General features: G+C 37.1%; 1 protein-coding gene across 1 annotated transcript in view; it reads left to right on the top strand.

Annotated features, from left to right (window-relative positions):
* Positions 1-11254: 11254 nt before the first annotated feature.
* Positions 11255-20390, top strand: part of GLRB (glycine receptor beta) — a 95231-nt gene continuing 86095 nt past the window's right edge. Inside the window, exons 1-2 of the mRNA XM_023252742.2 lie at positions 11255-11388; positions 12982-13131. Of these exons, the coding sequence (XP_023108510.1) occupies positions 13010-13131 (122 nt within the window). The 5' untranslated portion in view covers positions 11255-11388; positions 12982-13009. The remainder of the gene's footprint in view (positions 11389-12981; positions 13132-20390) is intronic.

Below are 20390 nucleotides of genomic sequence, written 5' to 3'. Positions count from 1 at the left end.
GAAGAGGAAGGGACACCAGGGACATGTGTGCACACATTGGGATGACCATATGAAGAGGTAGGAAGCGAGCCAAAAAGAGAGACCTTACAAGGAAGCCAATACTGCTAGCACCTTGATCTTGGACTTTCAGCCTCCAGAACTGTGACAACATTAATTTCTGTTGTTTAAGCCCCAGTCTATCGTATTTTGTTATGGTGGCCCTAACAAACCAGTACAGTTTTGAACTTGGGTCAAGTACTTTCCAATCAAAAGGGATCCTCATGTTCTTCCTCTACATAGTAAAGTCGATCACGTAAAGAGAGAGAAAGAAGGTTCTAGTCAAAGTTCTGTAGATGTAGATCTTCACAGTTGGAATGCTTCGTACCCACTGCTTTATTTAATTTAATATTGAAGTTTATTATCGATTACTAGTCTTTCAGAAGAAGCTTTTTGTTTTTAAGTGTTGGAACGCATTAGCGTGTTTAATGATGGAGTTAGTAGAGAAGTTAAAGATGAAGGTAAAGGAAAGAGAGAGGAGAATTGATGTGTTATAGTTCCTGAATATAACACAGGTGATAAGATTTAAGGCACAGGTATGGGAATTGCTCTTGGAGAGGACAAGGAACGTAGAAGAAGTGTTTTATTTAACTGAATGGGAGGAGAAAAGAAAAATTCTTATCAGAAGTAGGTTTGTTGAATAAAACTTGAGGAATTTCCATTCTGATAGCTTCCATTTTCTTTTCTTTTTTTTTTTTTTTTTTTTTTTTGGCTTCCATTTTCTCATTGGTTGAGAGTGAGTAGGAAGTGAGATGTTTGGAGGTTTGCAAGAGTGGAGAACGTATGAAATAATCATGGAAAACAGGAGCCACGGTAGTAAGATTGTTGTGCTTTCAAAGGGCCAATCTATTATAAATGTCACTTAAGCCATTGTTAAGTAATTAATCTGTCATTCAGTTTTGGAGAAAGCAGGAAGTTGGCTTCACTCAGGGTTGGAATGTTATCAAGGAGATAAAGCAGAAGAACAAGGAATAGTTCAGGATATTAATAAGAGAGTTATTCCTCGAAACTGCCTAGCCATAATTTACATTCCCATTTCAGCCACTGAACTGAAATAGATTAAACAAAATACACAAAATAACTACCCCGTTGTTCCTATGTTTTTGGTTATCCACATGCTTGGTTCTGCCATCCTCATCCTATCATGTTCCATTATTCATTCCTTAACATTGAAATTGTCACCAGTCCTGGGAATTTTGCTTTGAAGATATCTCTTATATTCTCTGGCCCCTTATTTTCCAAGACTCTACCTATGTTTGGACCCATATTATTTTGTGTGGACTTTTACAACTTCCTCAGTGCTCTTACTTGTTCCTTGTTTTGTCTCCCATCATTGTCTCCAAGTGGCTGTTCAAGTGATCCTTCTACAAAAAAAAAAAAATGTGATCATATAATTCCCTTTACTTAAGACCCTTGGCTGCTTCATTACAGCTTATAAAATGAACTTCACTGTATATGAGACCCTTCATAATCTGACCCATCCCAACTTCTCCAGCTTTGTTTTCTGTTCCGTTCTCTTTCCCTCATATCAACTCTTTATGTTCCAGCAAAACAAAACCACAAAAATATGGATATAACATGCAATCTACATCTATGTCTCACACGCATTTTTCTACTTGTTAGGAATTCCTTTTTTCCTTTTGGGCAATCTGGCATATTGACTTTAGAAAAACAACTCAGGCATCATTTCGATGAGAAATGGCAATCCTTTCCCCATACCTCGGAGTCCATTAATAACTCACTTTCAGGAGGCCATGAGTGCCTTGTATATGAGTTTTTTTGTTGTTGTTGTAATGATTATACTCTACTGTTACCCTATTAGGAAGTGGTGCACTTAAAAGAGATGGTAATATTGTGTTTGATTCATTTGAGGATTGACAGATGGATATGACATTTATTGGTGTGGCCCCTGTGGACCAGCACCCCGTCTTGCTCATTGTTAGCGAAAGTTCTAATTTTCTTTTTCTAAGGCTTAAGTCTTGGAATCATTGGAAATACTGGAATTTTTCTTCCCTTCTGTCACCAAGTTCTCATTCTTCTCTTTGCTAGCACTGCTATCCTTGTTCTTGGCAAATTATTTAAGGCATAAGACCTACCACTTGACAAGTTTTATTTTTGCTATTCTTGTTGATTATCTACTTGATTTACAATTAGTGCTCTCAAGATTTAATGCTCAATGTTGAAACCTCTTATGTTGCTTGCAGTTTTTCACATCTATTGTTTGCTATCCCTCCCACTGAAAGATAGCTTATTAAGGAAGGTTACCATGTTTCAGACTTTCTAGAACTATTACATAAACTCTTGAATTAAGAGTTGTCGATTGCCTCCCTGGAATGTCTATAAGGTTGATCATTTGTGTTTACTTTCATAGCCTTCATTTCATCTAGCTCTTCATCTTATGCTGTGATTACTGTTAAGATCCTTCTAGACAGGTGCTATGCCACTAGTCTCTTATTTTAGCTAATATTCTACTCCTGAATGAACACAAAAAGCCTTGTTCACACAATCCCTTTAATCTACCAGGAGCCTATTCTTATACTGTTTTGTTTTGTTTTGTTTTGTTTGTTTGTTTGTTTGTTTTTTACAGATTTTCTGAATTCTATTTCTTGGAACCGTAGGTCTATGTTTTTAAACTTGCAGCACTAAAAATAAATCTTACGCAAACATGTTATGGAGATACTGGGTTAGATAATGTTGAAATGTTTCTTTATGACATAGCAAAACATTGAGTATGCTAAAATACTTTGTAAACTTGAGAAGATAAAAATTGATGAGTTTGTTTAGTCATTGACTATTTCTTTTCTCTCCTGAACCATACTGAGGGCTACGCTTGCATAGGACATCCTTCAGGAAATGCTAACTGAGAGATTTTGTCCAAATGTTTTATTCTGATCCCATTTTTCCTAACCCAATCCAATGCTTTCTTGACTTTCTTTGTGGCTTCTCTTTCACAACCAAGCCAGAGTCAGAATTGGACCTTTATCTGTCACCCCTCACCCTCTCTGCTGATGCTATTGCCCTAGAACCAAAGTTCTCCTGCACTAGTACTATATATATATATATATATATATATATTCTATTAATAAAGTATGTTTTAAAAATTAGGTTAGAGATATATAATCGTTACAATCCACAGCAAGCCTAAGTAGTTAATGATGACATGATGAGCTTAATTTCCTTGGTGAGCTTCATTTTAAAGTCTTATTTTAAACTATATTAATGTGATAAATACCATTTTTTTTTCTATAACTTACTTGCAATATTTGCAGGACCATTACCCATTCATGTGTTTATTCTAAAAAAAAAAATCTGCTAAAACAGAATGCTTGTTCTTATTCATCATCTCTCTCATTTTTTAAAAAAAATTAAGATTTATTTATTTTTGAGAGAGCATGAGCAAGGGAGGGGCAGAGAGAGAGGAGACACAGAATCCAAAGCAGACTCCTGGCTCCTAGCTGTTGGTACAGAGCCCAATGCGGGGCTCGAACCCATGAACTGTGAGATCATGACCTGAGCTGAAGTCGGACGCTTAACCAACTGAGCCACCCAGGCACCTCCTTATTCATCAGCTCTTATGCCATATACATAAATTATAAATGGGATTTACTAGTGTGGTAAAAAAATGAAACATTTCCTGCAAAGGCACAGATTTAGACATCATCATCTGCATGTTTGGAACTTTCAGTGGATCTAGCTTGACTTTAGAAAACCTAGAGGAATACATTTGTAATACTGACCAATATTGATTGTTTCCTCGGGTCTTAAAAAAGAGAGACAAGAACAACAAAAAATCAATGCTGACGTTGTTTACAAATTTCTAAAAACCAGATTTTTGGATTGCTTATCAAATTGAAATAACATATTTGCTTTGGATACCAGAGGAAGAGGACATGTTGTCATAAACATTTAAGACTTAAAATCCTGGTTGTTGGAGGAAAGCATGACCTCTTCTCAGAGCTGCAGCAATGTTGATGGGCAGATTCAACGTTTTTCCAAAGAGGCAAATACAACTTTGCTCAGACTTGGCGAAACTGCCTTTGACTGGAAGAGTTGTGCCCTGACATACTAGTCATCTGCTTCTGCTGCGATAATTGTTACTATTACTCCAGAGGAATGTTTGGCTTTGAATAGTCCTGAATGAGACAATCTATCACACGTTAGCCATAGAATAAGGGAAAAAATAACGTACATAAACTGATCTTTGGATGACTGTTGCTTTGTCATATCTGCTTGGATGTGAAGAGTTTTGGCTCAAATCAGCGATTTTGTTATGATATTGATATTGGACTAGCTTTTATGACACTAAATAATAGTTTTTTTTTTTTTCTGAAGGCATATTCTGGAAGTATAGTAACAGTATCATGTTATTTATAGAAGTCAGTAATTTTTTGTCTTTTTTTGCTAAGGACCTGGGATATACATCTGGTCTATCTAAAAGCTATATCATATTATATAGGTGCTTTTGCATTGAATGCTCTGATAAAACATCAAAATCTTGATCTATTTTAAGTTCCTGCACCTCCAATCACAGATTGTTCCTCTCCATGGGCGTAAGGGCTGATGATGGATTGATAGTACAGTGGGTCTTTGTGCAGAACTGTTTTCTCAACTGCATGATATGGCATAATGCTCAAATTCATAAACAGGAAAGTCTCACTCATATTTCTTATTTTATATTCTCAAAACCACATTACTATTAATCTGATGTTTTGGTTGCATATGAATGTTATTCTAGGTGTCATGGGATATGATTGAATATATAATTTGCAGTCGTACACACAAAAATACTTTATGTTTTTTTAATATTTATTTCTTATTGAGAGACAGAGAGAGAGCACAAGAAGGAGAGGGGTAGACACAGAATCTGAAGCAGGCTCCAGGCTCTGAGCCATCAGCACAGAGCCTGATGCAGGGCTTGAACTCACAAACCGCGAGATCATGACCTGAACCGAAGTCGGACACTTAACCAACTGAGCCGCCCAGGTGCCCCCACACGAAAATATTTTAAAAGCTTACTTTTCAGAAATATGTAAGTGTATGTCTTCTCTATCACTTATTAGGAAAGTTATTTGCAAACTTTATAAGAGTTATATGATGCCTCTGAATCTTCATCTATAAATTGTAGTGAGAATAGATAGTATTGGCCCCACAAAATCGTTGAGGAGATAATGAATTTAACATACTTTGTTCATGTCTGGAAAATAGTACACTCTATCAATAATGATAATTATTACTATGACCATTATGTTGAACAAAAAAATTAAGTGAAAAATGATTAACATATTAGTTCATGTTTAGGACCAACCTGGATTTGGAAGTAAGAGCCTGAATCTATACTTGAACGGCCTCTCTGACTTCAATTTTCTAATCTGCAGCCAGAATTCTGTATAAGCCATGTCTGCGTCTAAAAACTAAGCTGCTTTAACTCACCAGAATCAGAGTCTTAATGTTCTAACAGGACATTAAAGATGGAACAATCCCATCTCTTCCCTTTCTAACTCTATTATTCTAGATGAGTTATTTTCCCTTTTGAAGCCTCTGATTTCTGACAAAAAATATGGGTATTAAAATAACTTGCAAAGGTAGCTTGAAGTTTTTAAAGTATGGTATCAGTGCCATTTCTGGCAATTTAATCAATAACAGTTGGCTATTATAGATTAAAAGTTAGTTTAAAAATAATTGGAGATCAGAGAATATTTTAAGGATGATATGGTATTTTGGAAAAACATGGAAGTGATCGTGGGTTATCAAATACCGTTTTCATTATTCTAATACATTAAAATTGGCTGTCCATTGACACTTCCTAATACTAATTTTGCTGTCTTCTGAAATTCGTGAATAGTACTTAACAGATGCTGAATAACTGACACATTATTCTAAGCATCCTCTGTTTTAACATTCTCTTTATTTGTACTTATAATCCCATTATCTATTTTTGAACAATTTTTAAAGATGATGAATTGGGGGAAAAAAACACATCTAAAATAGCTGGACATGAGGGGCGCCTGGGTGGCTCAGTCGGTTAAGCGTCTGACTTCAGCTCAGGTCATGAGCTCGTGGTTTGTGAGTTCGAGCCCCACGTCGGACTCTGTGCTGACAGCTCAGAGCCTGGAGACTGCTTTGGATTCTGTGTCTCCCTCTCTCTGCCCCTCCCCTGCTCACGCTCTGTCTCTCAGTAATAGGTAAACATTAAAAAAAGTTTTTTTAATAAATAAAATAGCTGGACATGATGGAAGAATTGAGTGAAGGTGGTCAAAGGGTACAAAATATCAGTTATATAGTAAATAAGTTCTGGAGATGTAATGTACAACATGATGTTTATAGTTAACATACATTTTGTCTATTTGAAAGTTATTATGGTGCCACAGTGGCTCAGTCGGTTGGGTGTCTGACTCTTGATCTCAGCTTAGGTCACGATCTCAGTTTGTGAGATGGAGCCCAGATGGGGCTCTGCTTGGAATTGTCTCTCTCCCTCTCTCTCTGCACTTCTCTTGCATGCTCTCTCTCTTAAAATAAATAAACTTAAAAAGAAGAAAGTTGCTAAGAGAGTAGATCTTAAAAATTCTCATCGCAAGGGAAAAAAATTTGTTAACTATATGTGGTGATGAATGTGGTAATCATTTTGCAATATATACATACATCAAATCATTATGGTATACATCTGAAACTTATACAATGTTATATGTCAATTATATCTCAACAAAACTGGAAAAAATAAAACAGCTGAATATGTTTTTCTTGAAAATATATGGTGGTTAAATTGAATTTGGACTCAAGTTTTGATGAAAAACCTCATTAATGATTTACAATTCAGACTAACATTAACAAATCAACATGATCTGTATAGAGAAAAAATAGAAAGGGAATGAATTTACATATTGCAGACTAATGTTTCCAGACTTAAGGCAGTAGCAGGAGGGCTAAGTGCTTATTCCATATGAACAAATAATGTGGTGAGAAAAATCTCTCTTCTTATGTTTGGTTACTCAGTCTAATGCAAGATATATAGAACAGCATTTACTTTTGATGATCAATTAAAATAAATATTATAGGCTACATGAAGCTGGGTACATAAGAAATAGGGTTCCTATTGAATATGCTGAGATAGGTCTCATAATATCATTCCAGGTAGATGTAAATAAAAGAACAGAAAAGTAGGAAGAAATGTACAATGGGATCCCATTAATAAAAAGAACAAAAAACAAAAAACAAAAAAACACTATCATTCCATTAAACAAATAGAAAAAAAAAAAAAACACAAGAAGAGGGGAAGTAATTATTTATGTTGTCTCTACTACGTACCAGATATTTAACATAAATGAACCTGATTAGTTTTTAGAACAATTCTATAAGTTATGTACTTTTTTTTTCATTTTACTGATAGAAAAACACAACATTAAAGAGATTAAGCAACTAGGGCAAGATTTACTCATTTATTCAACACCATTCTACGTGGTTGGGCAATATCAATGGACAAAAACAGACACAAATCACTGCCTTCATTGAGCTTACATTTTTAAATATGGAAAGAGAGGCAACACATATATTAAGTTGTGTAATATATTAAAAGGCAAAAAAAATACAATGAAAAAAGAAAAGGAAAAGCAGGTAAAGGGGGATCAGAAATCCTTGGAGGGGGGACAGTTTGCACTTTTAAATAGTATCAGACAAATCGCCTTGAGAGGTTACATCTCAGATATAATTGAAGAAGTTAGGAGGTTAGACATGGCTGTCTGGACGAAGAACAGACTAGCGGGAACCAACAACCCAAGGTGGCATTTGCGTGGCACTGGCATGTTGGAGAAGCATCAAGATCAGTGTGGATCGACCCTAGGGATCAAGGGGAAAAATGGGAGAAGGGTACATAACAACTAGAACCTTGCAGACTATTGTGAACACTTTGGATTAGAATCTGAATGAAATGAGTCATTGCTGGGTTCTTAGCTGAGGAGTGATGTCATCTGACATATGACATATTTTAAAGGTTTCTGGCTGCTGTGCTGAGAATACTAGGGAATAGGGGAGGCAGTGGTAGAGGCAAGACGAGCAGCCATGAAGCTGTACAAATAATCCAATTTAGAGATGATGGTGACTCAGTCCAGGTTTGTTACAGTAAAAATAGTGAGAAACAGAGTTTCCTCATAGTTTGGATGTGGAGAGTGACACAAAGTGATATTGAATAAAGAACAATTTTTAAGATTTATTTTTTGGCCTGAGGAAGGAAGAAAGGCAGGCATTGCCATCAGTTGAGAAGAAGACTGAGTGTGGAACAGATTTTGGGGAGAAGAAGATAAACTCCGTTTTGGACTTGTTGAGTACTAAATGTTTATTAAATATGTGAGTTGGGACATTGAAAACGCAATTGGATATAGGAGTCCAGAGTTCTGGAGGAAGGTCTAGTTGGGAGAAATAAATTTGGGAGTCATCAACAATGGTACTGAAAGACCTGTAACTAGATGAAATTACTAAGACAGCGAATGGAAATTAAAAAAAAAAAAAAAATAGAGAAAGTAAACCAACACTTGACAAGATTGAGAAAATAGATTATTTCATGACATCATTGGGAAGCTTTCTTTTTGGAAATATACAAAGCAGCTATATACATTCAAATGGGCTGATATCTTCATAGATAATATTCAAAAATCTGAACTTACAGCTTCATAGGCCTGGAAGTGGTCATTTTAGGTCACCAACTGTATTTCCTAACTTCTGGGCAAAAAACAAAAACAAACCCAAACCTATCCAAACAGTTGGACATACTTTTCTTATGAATAACTAATTCTCCCAATATTATATCTACAGGTGGCATAATTACAAAACACTTCTAAGGAAAGTAAACCCGTCAATTTTATGTGTTTACAACACATAAATTCTTCCAAATGTGTTCCTAAGATTTTGTAAATAAAAGGTAAGTCTATTTCATTACTGGAATCTGAATATCCTATTATTCCAAACTCTTAGTGATTCCTTGATTATGAGAAAACTAAGTTCAAGGTTTTCTTCAACTTCCGAACTCCTTTGGTTGCATGAAACTTATTCTTTTACTTTACTGTAGGGGAGGAGAAAAAATTTTTCCCTCTATCCTTCTAGATTCTTGGCTAAGAACTGCTACGTTTCACCACCAACCCAATAAAAGATTAACAGGAGAAATACAAACAAGTTTATAACATGTATACCTCTTTGTACACATGGGAAACACCCAGGAAAACTGAGCAATTCTCTGAAGTCCATCAAACCATCATCTTTTTTTTTTTAATCTTTTTTTTTAACGTTTATTTATTTTTGAGACAGAGAGAGAGACAGAGCATGAACGGGAAGGGTCAGAGAGAGAGAGGGAGACACAGAATCGGAAACAGGCTCCAGGCTCTGAGCTGTCAGCACAGAGCCTGACGCGGGGCTCGGAACTCACGGACCGTGAGATCGTGACCTGAGCTGTGAGATCGTGACCTGAGCTGAGAGATCGTGACCTGAGCTGAGAGATCGTGACCTGAGCTGAAGTCGGACGCTTAACCAACTGAGCCACTCAGGCGCCCCATCAAACCATCATCTTAAATACCATCTACTGCTAAAGACAAAATAAGATGTTAGAGGGTGGGGCAGTTGTCAGGCAGGAAGGCCAGTTATGGGAGGTTTCCAGGAAAAGCACAGTAAACAAGTGTATCGTTGTTATGCAGATTTAAGTCAATGACTTCTCCACTGATAAAACTTTCTAGAGATTTAGTCAACCTCCTCTCCCTAGTGGAGAGAGAAAGAGACAGAGAGAGACAGAGAGAGAGAGAGAGAGAGAAACACCCTTACAAATGGAGACTTCCCCTCTACAAGTGAAATGTTTTTTACAAAAGGGTAACTTCTGCTCAGTTTTCAGAGCTTTCTCCTATGTCTGTTGTATCTTAAAAAATGATCAGCTCAAAGTAATCCTTATCCCAAAGAAATATAGTTTGGGGTAGCAAATTCTGTTCCTCTTCAATTCCTTACATCACATATTCTCCAAAACTTGCATCTTATAAAACTTATACGGTCAATGCAATTCTCCTTTATATACTTGTAAAATCCCAAAGTCCTATTCTGATCCAATTTGGAGGCTCCCAATAGAACAGTTCTTTAAGTAAAATAATGATCAGATGCTAACCTTAGGCAGCGGAACGTCTTGTGAAGCTTATAAAACAGGGTTGGGTACAGAAAATGTCCCCTTCTGCTCATATCATCTGGTTTGAAATATTTATTAGTGGATACATCTGTAGGCCCCAATATACAGTACTAAATGGTGCTCATCTGGGACAATGCTTTGTTCATAAAAAAGTCAGTTAGGCATACAGTCAAGCAGTGATAGGAAAGTTTTGTCTGTTACCTGAAGGTGCATAGTCAAATAAAAGGCTGCTTCCTAAAAAGCGACAACCAACACTTTGCTACCAGAAGACAGAGATCATATTTGACTCAAATGTAAAAATCAGACTTTGAGTTGCTGGTAAATTCCATTCAACATTAAGCAAATTCCTTAATACATTTGAGATTCACTTTCATCATCCGCAAACCGGGAATGACGACATAAAACTTGCCCAGGAATGAATGATATAATGCAGGGATAGGGTTTTGAAATTGTAAAGTTCTAGACACATGCTAATTATGTAACAAATGTTAAAATAGCATTACCTGAAAGATTATATGGTGTTAGTAATTTCGACCAATTTAAGCTTGCTTAGAAAGGTCAAGTTGTTAGAAATAGTTGGTAAAACTCAAGGGATTAAGTTAGATGCCAAGAGTCTGATGATGAAATTACAGAAGCTGTGTTCATCTGCTTTATCCAAGATCATTTGTTGTTTTCCTGTTTTTGTAACTAGTGATCAGAAGTTGACCCTAAAGGATTTCAGCTCCTTGAAAGGTCTGTCTCCTTCTGTCCCCAAACTGGTCCTCACCCCCCCCCCCCCCTCGCGCCCGTCGTTTCTAGTCCCCTGCAGGGGGACTACATTTCACAGAACCCCCTCCAGGGCCTGGAGGGGAAGGTGCTGTGACGTCCTTCCACGCTCGGTCGGAACACCTTCTCCCTCCTCCCGGCCCGCCGGCCCGCCGTCGCGCCAGCCGGCTGTCCCGCGGGCCAGCCGCCCCGGCTCACGGCAGCGCGGCCCGCGACCCGCAGCGTCCCCGAGCGCGGCTGCGGACGCCCCGGCAGCGGCGCGCCACGCACGGCGCAGGCTCGGCGGCCCGAGCAGGCGCGTCAGCCGAGCTCGGCGGTGGCGCGGGCGGCGGGGACGCAGCTGCCCCCGCTTTGCGCCCGCCGCACCCCCAGAAGCCACCGCCGTCTGGGCCCCGCGCCGCCGCGTCCTCGCCTGGCGGCTGCGGGCGGGGGCGCCTCGGGTAAGAGTCAGGGGCTCCACTCGGCTGGGGGTAGGGGTGGGGGGCAGAGAGGACGAGGAGTGGGCGGCGGCGGTGGTCTGGGGACCGGAATAAATGCTCTGCGGAGAGACCGGGTCAAGGCTGGGAGGCGCGGGGAGCACTGCGGCGTGCAGGGGGAGGAGGTGAGCGCTGCCCTGCGCGGGGAGAGGGGCACGGGGCGCCCGGCAGCCGGGTCACGGATGCGGTGGCGTCCGCGAATACGCTCCGGAAGGAGGGATGCAGAGAACTGGGGGGGCGTTGGGGGAACGCAGGATTTGCGGGGAGGGCTCCTTGCGTTGTTTTGTTTGTGAAGCTCCTTCAGTCATTGCAGTTGTCCCCTTTGAAAGGTTGGAGGTGAAGACAGAGAGCATAGGGTTGGATTTCTGTCGACCCTTCAGCCCGTTAAGGATGGCCCTCCTGATTTCCCCGGGAAGAATGTGAAGGTGGGAGAAGTACCTGCTGCTGCGGGCAAAGGTGTCTGGAAGCAGATGCCACCGTAGGATGGGGAAGGGAGCGTCCAATGCTGGAAGTTGACAGAGGAGAGCCTTCTGTTGTTGCTCTTGGCCTGATAAGCCCCCTCTGTTGTCCTCAGTAGAGAGAACCAGGGAAGAAGCCCTTCTGGCTTCCCTCAGGGGCTGTAAAGGATAAATGGGAGAAAATGAGAGTTCCTGGGAGAAAGGGAGATGCAAATTATGACATTGGAGAAGGAGAATTATACAGGTGAGATAGGAATTAAGTTAGTGTTGAGGATTATGATAGATCTCTTAGTCTGCAGAAAACAATGATGGGGAAACAATTTATGGTTTGGAAATGAAGGACTGCAAAAGAGGCTTAAATATTCCAGTGTCGCTAGATGCTTAAAGTTTTTTTCTTTTTCTCCCTTTTGTTAATGCATTGGACCGGCAAGAATATAATTCTCATTTGAGCATAGAAAATGTTATTAAAATAGGACTGAGAAGGTTATTTGGAAGGGTCTAACCACACTTGCTATTTTTTTCATATAATGTTACAGAATTTGTGGAGTCGAAAATCATCTTGATGATAAATGTTAGTAACATGAAAGTGGGAAAGCCAACAAGCTAACTTAAATCACTATGATCCTATTTTGAGTAAAATGTAACTTGCAAATTTAATGCATATAAGTAAAACACAATGAATATAAAGTGTGAAACTTTTGGTACTAATTTTTTATCTCTATCAGTTCTTTAATATTTAGAATTATCTTTTCCTTTAGAATAGTTTTATTATTTTTGAAAAAATGTACATGCAAAATTCAAACAATATAGAAATTTAAAAAGGAAATAAAGAATCCAATGTACAAGAAGTAGATAACCTTTTAACACTGTGTTAAACATCCTTCCAGGTAGCTTTCTAAACATTGGGATTATATTTCTGTGAATCACTATTTAACTTTTACTACTAAACATCACACATGTATAATGAAGGCTTACCACTTAGGTTTGAGCAATGAAACTTTCACGTATAAATGCCCTTGGCCATTGGGTAGTCATGGTCTACTCTGTAGAGTCCTGTTGTTATCATTTAATGTAAACATTTTCTTGTTCTTTCTTGTAGATTGGTCTCCTGAAATTTAACTTTCAAGATGAAGTTTTTATTGGCGATTGCCTTTTTTATTTTAATTTCCTTGTGGGTTGAAGAAGCTTATTCTAAAGAGAAGTCTTCAAAGAAAGGGAAGGGGAAAAAGAAGCAGTATCTATGCCCATCGTACGTTCTTCATGTCTTATATTCTTATATGGAGAAATGTTATTGCATTTTTTATCAAAGTAAGGTGGTTTATTAAAACACGTATCAGCAAAACTTTTCATATCAGAATATGTACCCATTGGTTTCACGAGAGGTTTAGCACGTGATAGCTATTTCCTAGTGTTTAAGGTAAAGTTTTATAAAGTTTTGTTCATGTTCTGGGATTATATGATTTCTATACATCTTTTATAAAATTAGAAAAAAGCATTACTATTTCTTTCAACCCTAAATATGCAACTATAATTAGATACTGGAATTCTGTGTTTTGAGCAAATACCAGTTCAAAAAGATGGTTTTAAAAAATATTCCTAAAAATGAATATTAATTTAAAAATTTGATAGCTAAAGTAGGATTTTAAGGTGTATTTAGTTTATATTGATACATGGAAGAAGAAAATTCACATGGTAGATCAGTTTTCTATTTCAGTACTTTTCTGCAAAGGACTTAGATTAGGAGATTAGGTTATTTCTCAAAAAAAACATGAAAACAAATCCAGATCACCCACTCCTCCTTTTGTGGATTGGACTCTTTTTTTTTTTTTTTTTTTAATAGGAAGGGTTAATATTGTTGGTGAATAACAGCAAATAGTACCTAATGGTTAGAGCAATTGAACAGTGTATAAGCAAACGACTTAACACCAACATAATGTGTTTTTAGGTGATAATATATGTGGTGGTCTGAAATAAAAGTTAATTTGTTGTTATAGGTCAGTTTTGAATTAAGATTTTTTAAATGCCATGTTGATCATGGGTAATTTCAGGATCAACATCATTTAAAGGTAGACTATTATAGTTTGTAGATACTTTGTAAGAGATGTTAAGGCACATTTTAGGAAGGTTATTTTATAAAGAAGGGCTATTAAAATTGTTTTTTGGAATGGGTATTTATATGAGTATGTGAGACTAAAAGTCTGGAGACAGTATCATGATCCACATCAAAGTCTAGAATTAAATAAATTTCCCTATTTAGACAAATCTGCTGGTTTTCAGGTTTAATAGTCCTGCTGCTTATTTCAGTGCTGCACAGTCTGATGTCAGGACCAGATTTCTGGGTGTGTAATAGGATGGCCCTGAATTCTACTCATGTGTCCCTCCTTGGCCATTTGCCCAACTGGGTATGAGGTATCTGATGGAGCAGGTTCAGGAATAATTGCCATCTGCAACTATCACTGGTCTTCAATGTCAAGAGCCTTGGTATCACAACCAGGAGATAAGCATTTTAGGGAACTGGACATTGGCAGGCCTTACTCCTCCCAAGGGAAAGGACACATTCTCATGTTTTAGATATTCTTTGTATTAACCATTTATTTGATGATTGTTGGCATATCGGTACAAACTGTTGCGCATGTCTTAACAGTCATGGTCATCCTGTGTGTGGAATCAAGCCAACTTCAATCAGTCAGGTTTCTCTATATGTGGAGGTTCACAGGGCTCTTTTCCTCTTCCTTCTGCCTCCCCCATCAACTGTCATGAGTTAAGAGAGTTCTGAAGATGCCAACACCAAGCCTGAGAACTACCATGCATCTTACATGAGTTCTTTAGAGGACATTCTATCCCTTTTCAGAATTATGCTGTTAAATTGTCTTATATATAAAATGGCTATATATTTAAGTGTCTATACTTAAGACAGATTTTTAAAGTTAAATCTAGTAGGTTAATTAAGAGTGAAACCATAAAGGTTCTGTTCTGATGAATATGAATATCTTCAAGCAGAAGGCCCAACATACACTTGGTAAGCCCATATCACAGTATTTTAGACGTGTTGGTAATTAATTGAAATTTTATCTTTGAAATTTACTAACACAATTTTAAACTTTTTAGTATTTTATTTTTTTATAATTATGAGACTAGCTAAAGCATTATTAACAGTTGCCATGGTGATGCTGCCAAAAATCTGACTTATTAAAAAGTAAGTGTGCCTTGGAGAATAAGATTTACATATTTTTTTGTTTGAGCATTTTATTAAGAATTTTGACTTACTATCACTGAATTCAGTGAACTTCAGAAGACTAGAGTTTTCTCTGGCTATGTTTGGATCCATTGTATTAAATTTCTTTGAACATCCAGATTAACAACCTCAGCTTTAATAATGTGCTGTGAAAGAATATGCAAATCATTTGTATCTAGAGGATGATCCAGTTAGCCCATCTTATATAAGTTGAAAAAGTATAAAACATTTTGACTAAGAGGAATATTTGAGATTATGAAAGTTAGGTTCAGATCACATCATAATACTCTTTAATATGGGGAAGCCTTAGTGATTTTTTATTTAACTTTTTTTTAGTAGAGTTGAGACATTGGAGTTGTATAGACATAGGCAGTTAATGTGTGAGTGTAGCAAACACAAGCACAAATTTTCTGTTTCACTGTTGTGATAATATCCTTCCCCCAACCAAGACTGTATATAAGAAGAAAAAGGTTTTAAAATGTAGAAGAAATAAAAGACTTGGGGTCCTTAACATTCTAGGGTTCAATTTTGATGTTGAGCTTGAATTATATCATAAGCTTTTACTGGCTCTTTTACTTTTTTTTTTTTTTAATTCACATTTTTTTTGAGATGCTGTAACTTATATAAATTTATGCTGTTGTTTTTTGATGTGTAAGTGAAACAGCCATATGACATTGACAAGCTACCTGATAAATCTCCTTTCAAACATTTTAGAAATTTAATATATTTTAAAATATAAGAAATAAACTGTAAATGAGAAGATAATTTTGATTAAGTCCTTGGACACAGCTTTTTATTTTCCAGTTTGAATTTGACATTAACCTTCATTCCTTGGTCTTTCTTCTGGTTGTCTATACAGTCGGCCTGAGAGATTCTGTCCAAATCTATGGCTGTAACTACCATTTATTCACTGTAGTCCTAAATCTCTGTGTCCATTTCAGACTTCTTTGAAGAATGCCATACCATAACTCCAATATTTTTATGTGGCTATACTTATTTGGACCTCGGGCTCAACTCAACATGATAAAACCTGAATTCAGAAATCCTCCCCACCACTCCTAATACCGTGTTCATTTTTCCAGCAAATGATACCACTTCCTCTTTTGCTAATGGAAGTACTGGGGATCACCTTAGACATTCTCTACCTTAGCGTCTCAAATTGAGTAGTCTCCAAGACTTCTCAATTCAGAGTCTTTATCAGCTCTGGAATGTGTCCTTCATTTTCACTCCTCCGTGGACACACTACTTTAATTACTCTTCTCCACCGGTTTTGGTGAACTTCTTATTAGTCTCTCTGCTTCTTGTCTTCCTCCATCAATTCATATTTTACTGGAGTGTGTTTTCTGAATCTTCAGTCTACTCAAGTAGTTCCAATGCTTAGAGCCCCTTAAGCGCCTCCATAGCTTTCTATATAAGGTTCTTATTTCTTGGCTTCATACTCAAAGCTCTTGCTAAGCTGGCCTCTGACACCTCTAGCAATATCTTTCTTTACTTCTTCTTCTTTTTTTTTTTTTTTGAATAGCCATTTGCCACCACTTTTATTTTTTTACACAGAGAGAGCACGTACATGTGGAAGAGGTTAGGGGGAGAGAGAGAGAGAGAGACAAAGGAAGAGAATCTCAAGCAGGCTCCACACACTGCACGAAGCCCCACACAGGGCTCTGTCCCACGACCCTGGGATCATGACTTGAGCTGAAATCAAGTGTTGGATGCTCAACCGACTAAGCCACCCAGGCATCTCCAGCAATATCTTGCTATCCCAGTCCCCCTCCCACCTCAACACATATGAGTCAGATCTCATACACACTTGCTCTTTCACACCTCTAGAAGTGTTCTTTCCTTTACCTGAAATGCCAATGCTTTTTCTTTAGTTAACTCCTGCCTCAGTGGAGTTGTCTAAATCCATGGCTGTAAATATCACTTATTCACTGTTGACTCTTCTTAGAAAACAAAATTCAACCAAGTAAATTTGAACATCTCATTGGTTTAGTAGCAGATCATGAATCAGGCAGCATTCCATCTAGCAAGTACAGAGATGCTCTGAGGAGTTATACAACATGGAAGGTTCTTACAGGAAGGAAAGTGTGGCAAGAAGTTATTTAGCAAAAAAAGGATTATTTCAGGCAAGGCTACATTCCCTTAGAGGGAAGGGATCTTACTAGATGCATTATCTCATCTTTTGGGGAATGGAGAGGGCACATGTGACGGATTCCTCATTGATGCTGATCAGAACATTCCTGACTGACTAGTTAAAACTACATTTTTAGGGGACATTGAAATGTAGTTGGGTTAGGTATTAGGTCTATATGTGGTGACTTGGCTTAAGTGGCACCATTTTGGGCCTGTGGTTTTCTTTTTAATACACCTAAGTCTGTATGTCTGGCCCAGACCTCTCTCTGAAGAGCATCACACCCATATGACCAAATTTTAATCTGACTGTTCCATAACGATCTCAAACCTTGGGAAACCTTCCCTAATCTGATCATTTGATCTAGATAATGACACTCTGTGCCTCCATAGTTCCCCAACTGCCTATCATGTTTATTATAATACTGTTTGGTAATCATCAGTTGTAATTGCCTGCTTTCCCCACTAGATTGTAAGCTCCTAGAGAGCAGTGTCTTATTGGCTCAATCATCAGAGATCACAGAATATATACATACAATAAAAATTTGTTTAAAGAATGAATAAAAACCTAAAGATCTTTGGCTCTTATAAGTCATTATATCTGGGTTAAGATACTTGAAAGGAACTTATATAAGTCCCTATGGACCATATTTAGAAATATAGTCTCAATATAGGGACAACTAGATGAGTTAACAACTGGGTAATTAGTGGAACATCTCCAAAATGGATGATGTTTCCTTGTGAAATTTTGGCCTTATCAAGTTTAACATTTTTTTCAGTGACTAAAATAAGACTATACAGAGGAAACACCCAAACTGAGGATCGTGTGATTTGGGAACATATAGTGAATATCTGAGACAGGATTAGGATCCACTGTGATGTTGAAGGGTTAAAGTGATGGGCTGAATCTAAAAAAGATGGAAGTATAAATTGCACTTTTGTCAAGAAATCACCTGTGCAAGGATAGGATGGGGAAAATATGGTAGAAAACATTTGAAAGAAAAAATGAGATACTACGTTAATTATATATATATGTGTGTATATATATATATATATGCATTACATGTATATAATATATATGATACAAATGAGTATATATCATTACTTAAAGAAATTAGTATTTCTATTTTACCAATTTTATGTTAAGTATATTAGTAGAATGATATTTGAAGCAAGATTTACAGAGATTTCTGCATTGTGCTAATCAATATTGCAGTAACAATTGAAATAATTAAAATCATGTCATACTAGGAAGAACTGAAGAAACTGAGGTATTTGAAAGTTGTTTTCAAATCATTGAAAAACTCTGATGTGGATGAGAAAGTAGATTTTGCTGCTTGGCACCAATAGTTAAAATAAGTAGTAACTGGAGGCACTCGGCATGAAGGGTAATTACTTGGCAGATATATTTTACAGAAAATTTGAACATTGGATAGGTGGTTAGACTAGATAGTGATATTTAAGGTCAATTTAATTTGTCATATTTTTAAGATTCTTTGATTTTATATATTGTATTTGATTACAGCCTTACTATTATCCAATAGAATGAGATAGAATCATTTGAAAATTTTGTTTCAGTGCAGATTTAAACAGATCTGCCTTTATTTTTGGTGCATTGTCTTGGAAAGCCCACCCATATAAAATAAATATATCTTGGTCTTGTGTTAATAATAAGGATTTAGGGGCGCCTGGGTGGCGCAGTCGGTTAAGCGTCCGACTTCAGCCAGGTCACGATCTCGCGGTCCGTGAGTTCGAGCCCCACGTCGGGCTCTGGGCTGATGGCTCAGAGCCTGGAGCCTGTTTCTGATTCTGTGTCTCCCTCTCTCTCTGCCCCTCCCCCGTTCATGCTCTGTCTCTCTCTGTCCCAATAAATAAATAAACGTTGAAAAAAAATTAAAAAAAAAATAATAAGGATTTAAAAACCTTCAGTGGTAGAATCTCTTCTTGGAATTTCATGAACGATCATACTTTTAAAGTATGTCTTTCAAGCCCAGAAGATGTTTCTCCTTTCTGATCTAAACCAATAGGAAGAAATATGTCAAGCTACTGTTCTCAAATCATGATTGAGGGATGGCAGATTTAAGTGATCTAGTCATACCTGCCGTAATTTTTAAGAAGGTGGTGTATGTTGATATATTTGTATTTATATGTGCATTATATATGAAACCAGAACATATATAGTATACTTTCAGAATTTTTGATTGAATAAACCAAAACAAAATAGAATTATCACAACAAAAAACATTACTTGTCACTTCTGTTTGTGCTATCAGCAGACATAATGTCACTTTTAAATACTGAATTTGGCCAGGCGGTAACCTTTTGGCACATGCTGCCATTTTTGCCATCACCGAGCCTAGGGAACCTTCTACCATTTGTTGGGGACTGTTTGAATTTCAAGTTCATGATAGTTTACAGTAAGTGCACTAATATGTTTATAACTTAAAATTTCCTTTCTCCCATTTTTGGCCCATACTTGTATCTGAAATATGGGGAGACTTAATAATATACCCTTGATTGATACTAGATGAGGGCTGCTATTATTTATATTAGTGTGTAGTCATGTTAGCATAAATGAGTCCCATCTTTTTTCCTCCAAACTGTTGGTACTCTACTTTTAAAATCATGACAAAGGAATTTGGTTCTGTGTGTATAATGGAAAACGATGTGGCTTCTCTATATTAATTTGTTCACAAACTAAAAAAAAAAAAAAAAAAAACAACTATATGTGTAAAAGCATTTGGTATGTTATGAGAAATTTTTTTGTCTCTTAGAGATTTGACCATTTAATGATAGCATTTGTATATATCAGTTATATGTGGTAGAAGGGTAGATGTACTGAATAATCAAAGCTATTACATGTTGTCTAAGTGTAATATTAGCTATTTTCTTCCTATTCTGATTTTCTTACCTACTATTGATTATAATAGAGTGGATTGATTTTAGTTTAGTTCTAGTTTCTTCCTGATGGAAACATTCAAGATAAATGTGGTGGCCAAAAGATGAAAAGCTGATTGCAAAAGGGTGTGGGTAATTTCTGTAATGAATACAATTGAAAATTGTCTGTATTATTATTACCATAGCACATCTAGCTTGAATATGTCACTAATGTTTAGTTATGCATTTTTTTTACTACCTGTTAAACA

The sequence above is a fragment of the Felis catus genome, chromosome B1 (genome assembly GCF_018350175.1).
Source record: "Felis catus isolate Fca126 chromosome B1, F.catus_Fca126_mat1.0, whole genome shotgun sequence".
In the NCBI taxonomy this organism is placed as follows: domain Eukaryota; kingdom Metazoa; phylum Chordata; class Mammalia; order Carnivora; family Felidae; genus Felis; species Felis catus.
This window is presented reverse-complemented; position numbering and strand designations above follow the sequence as displayed.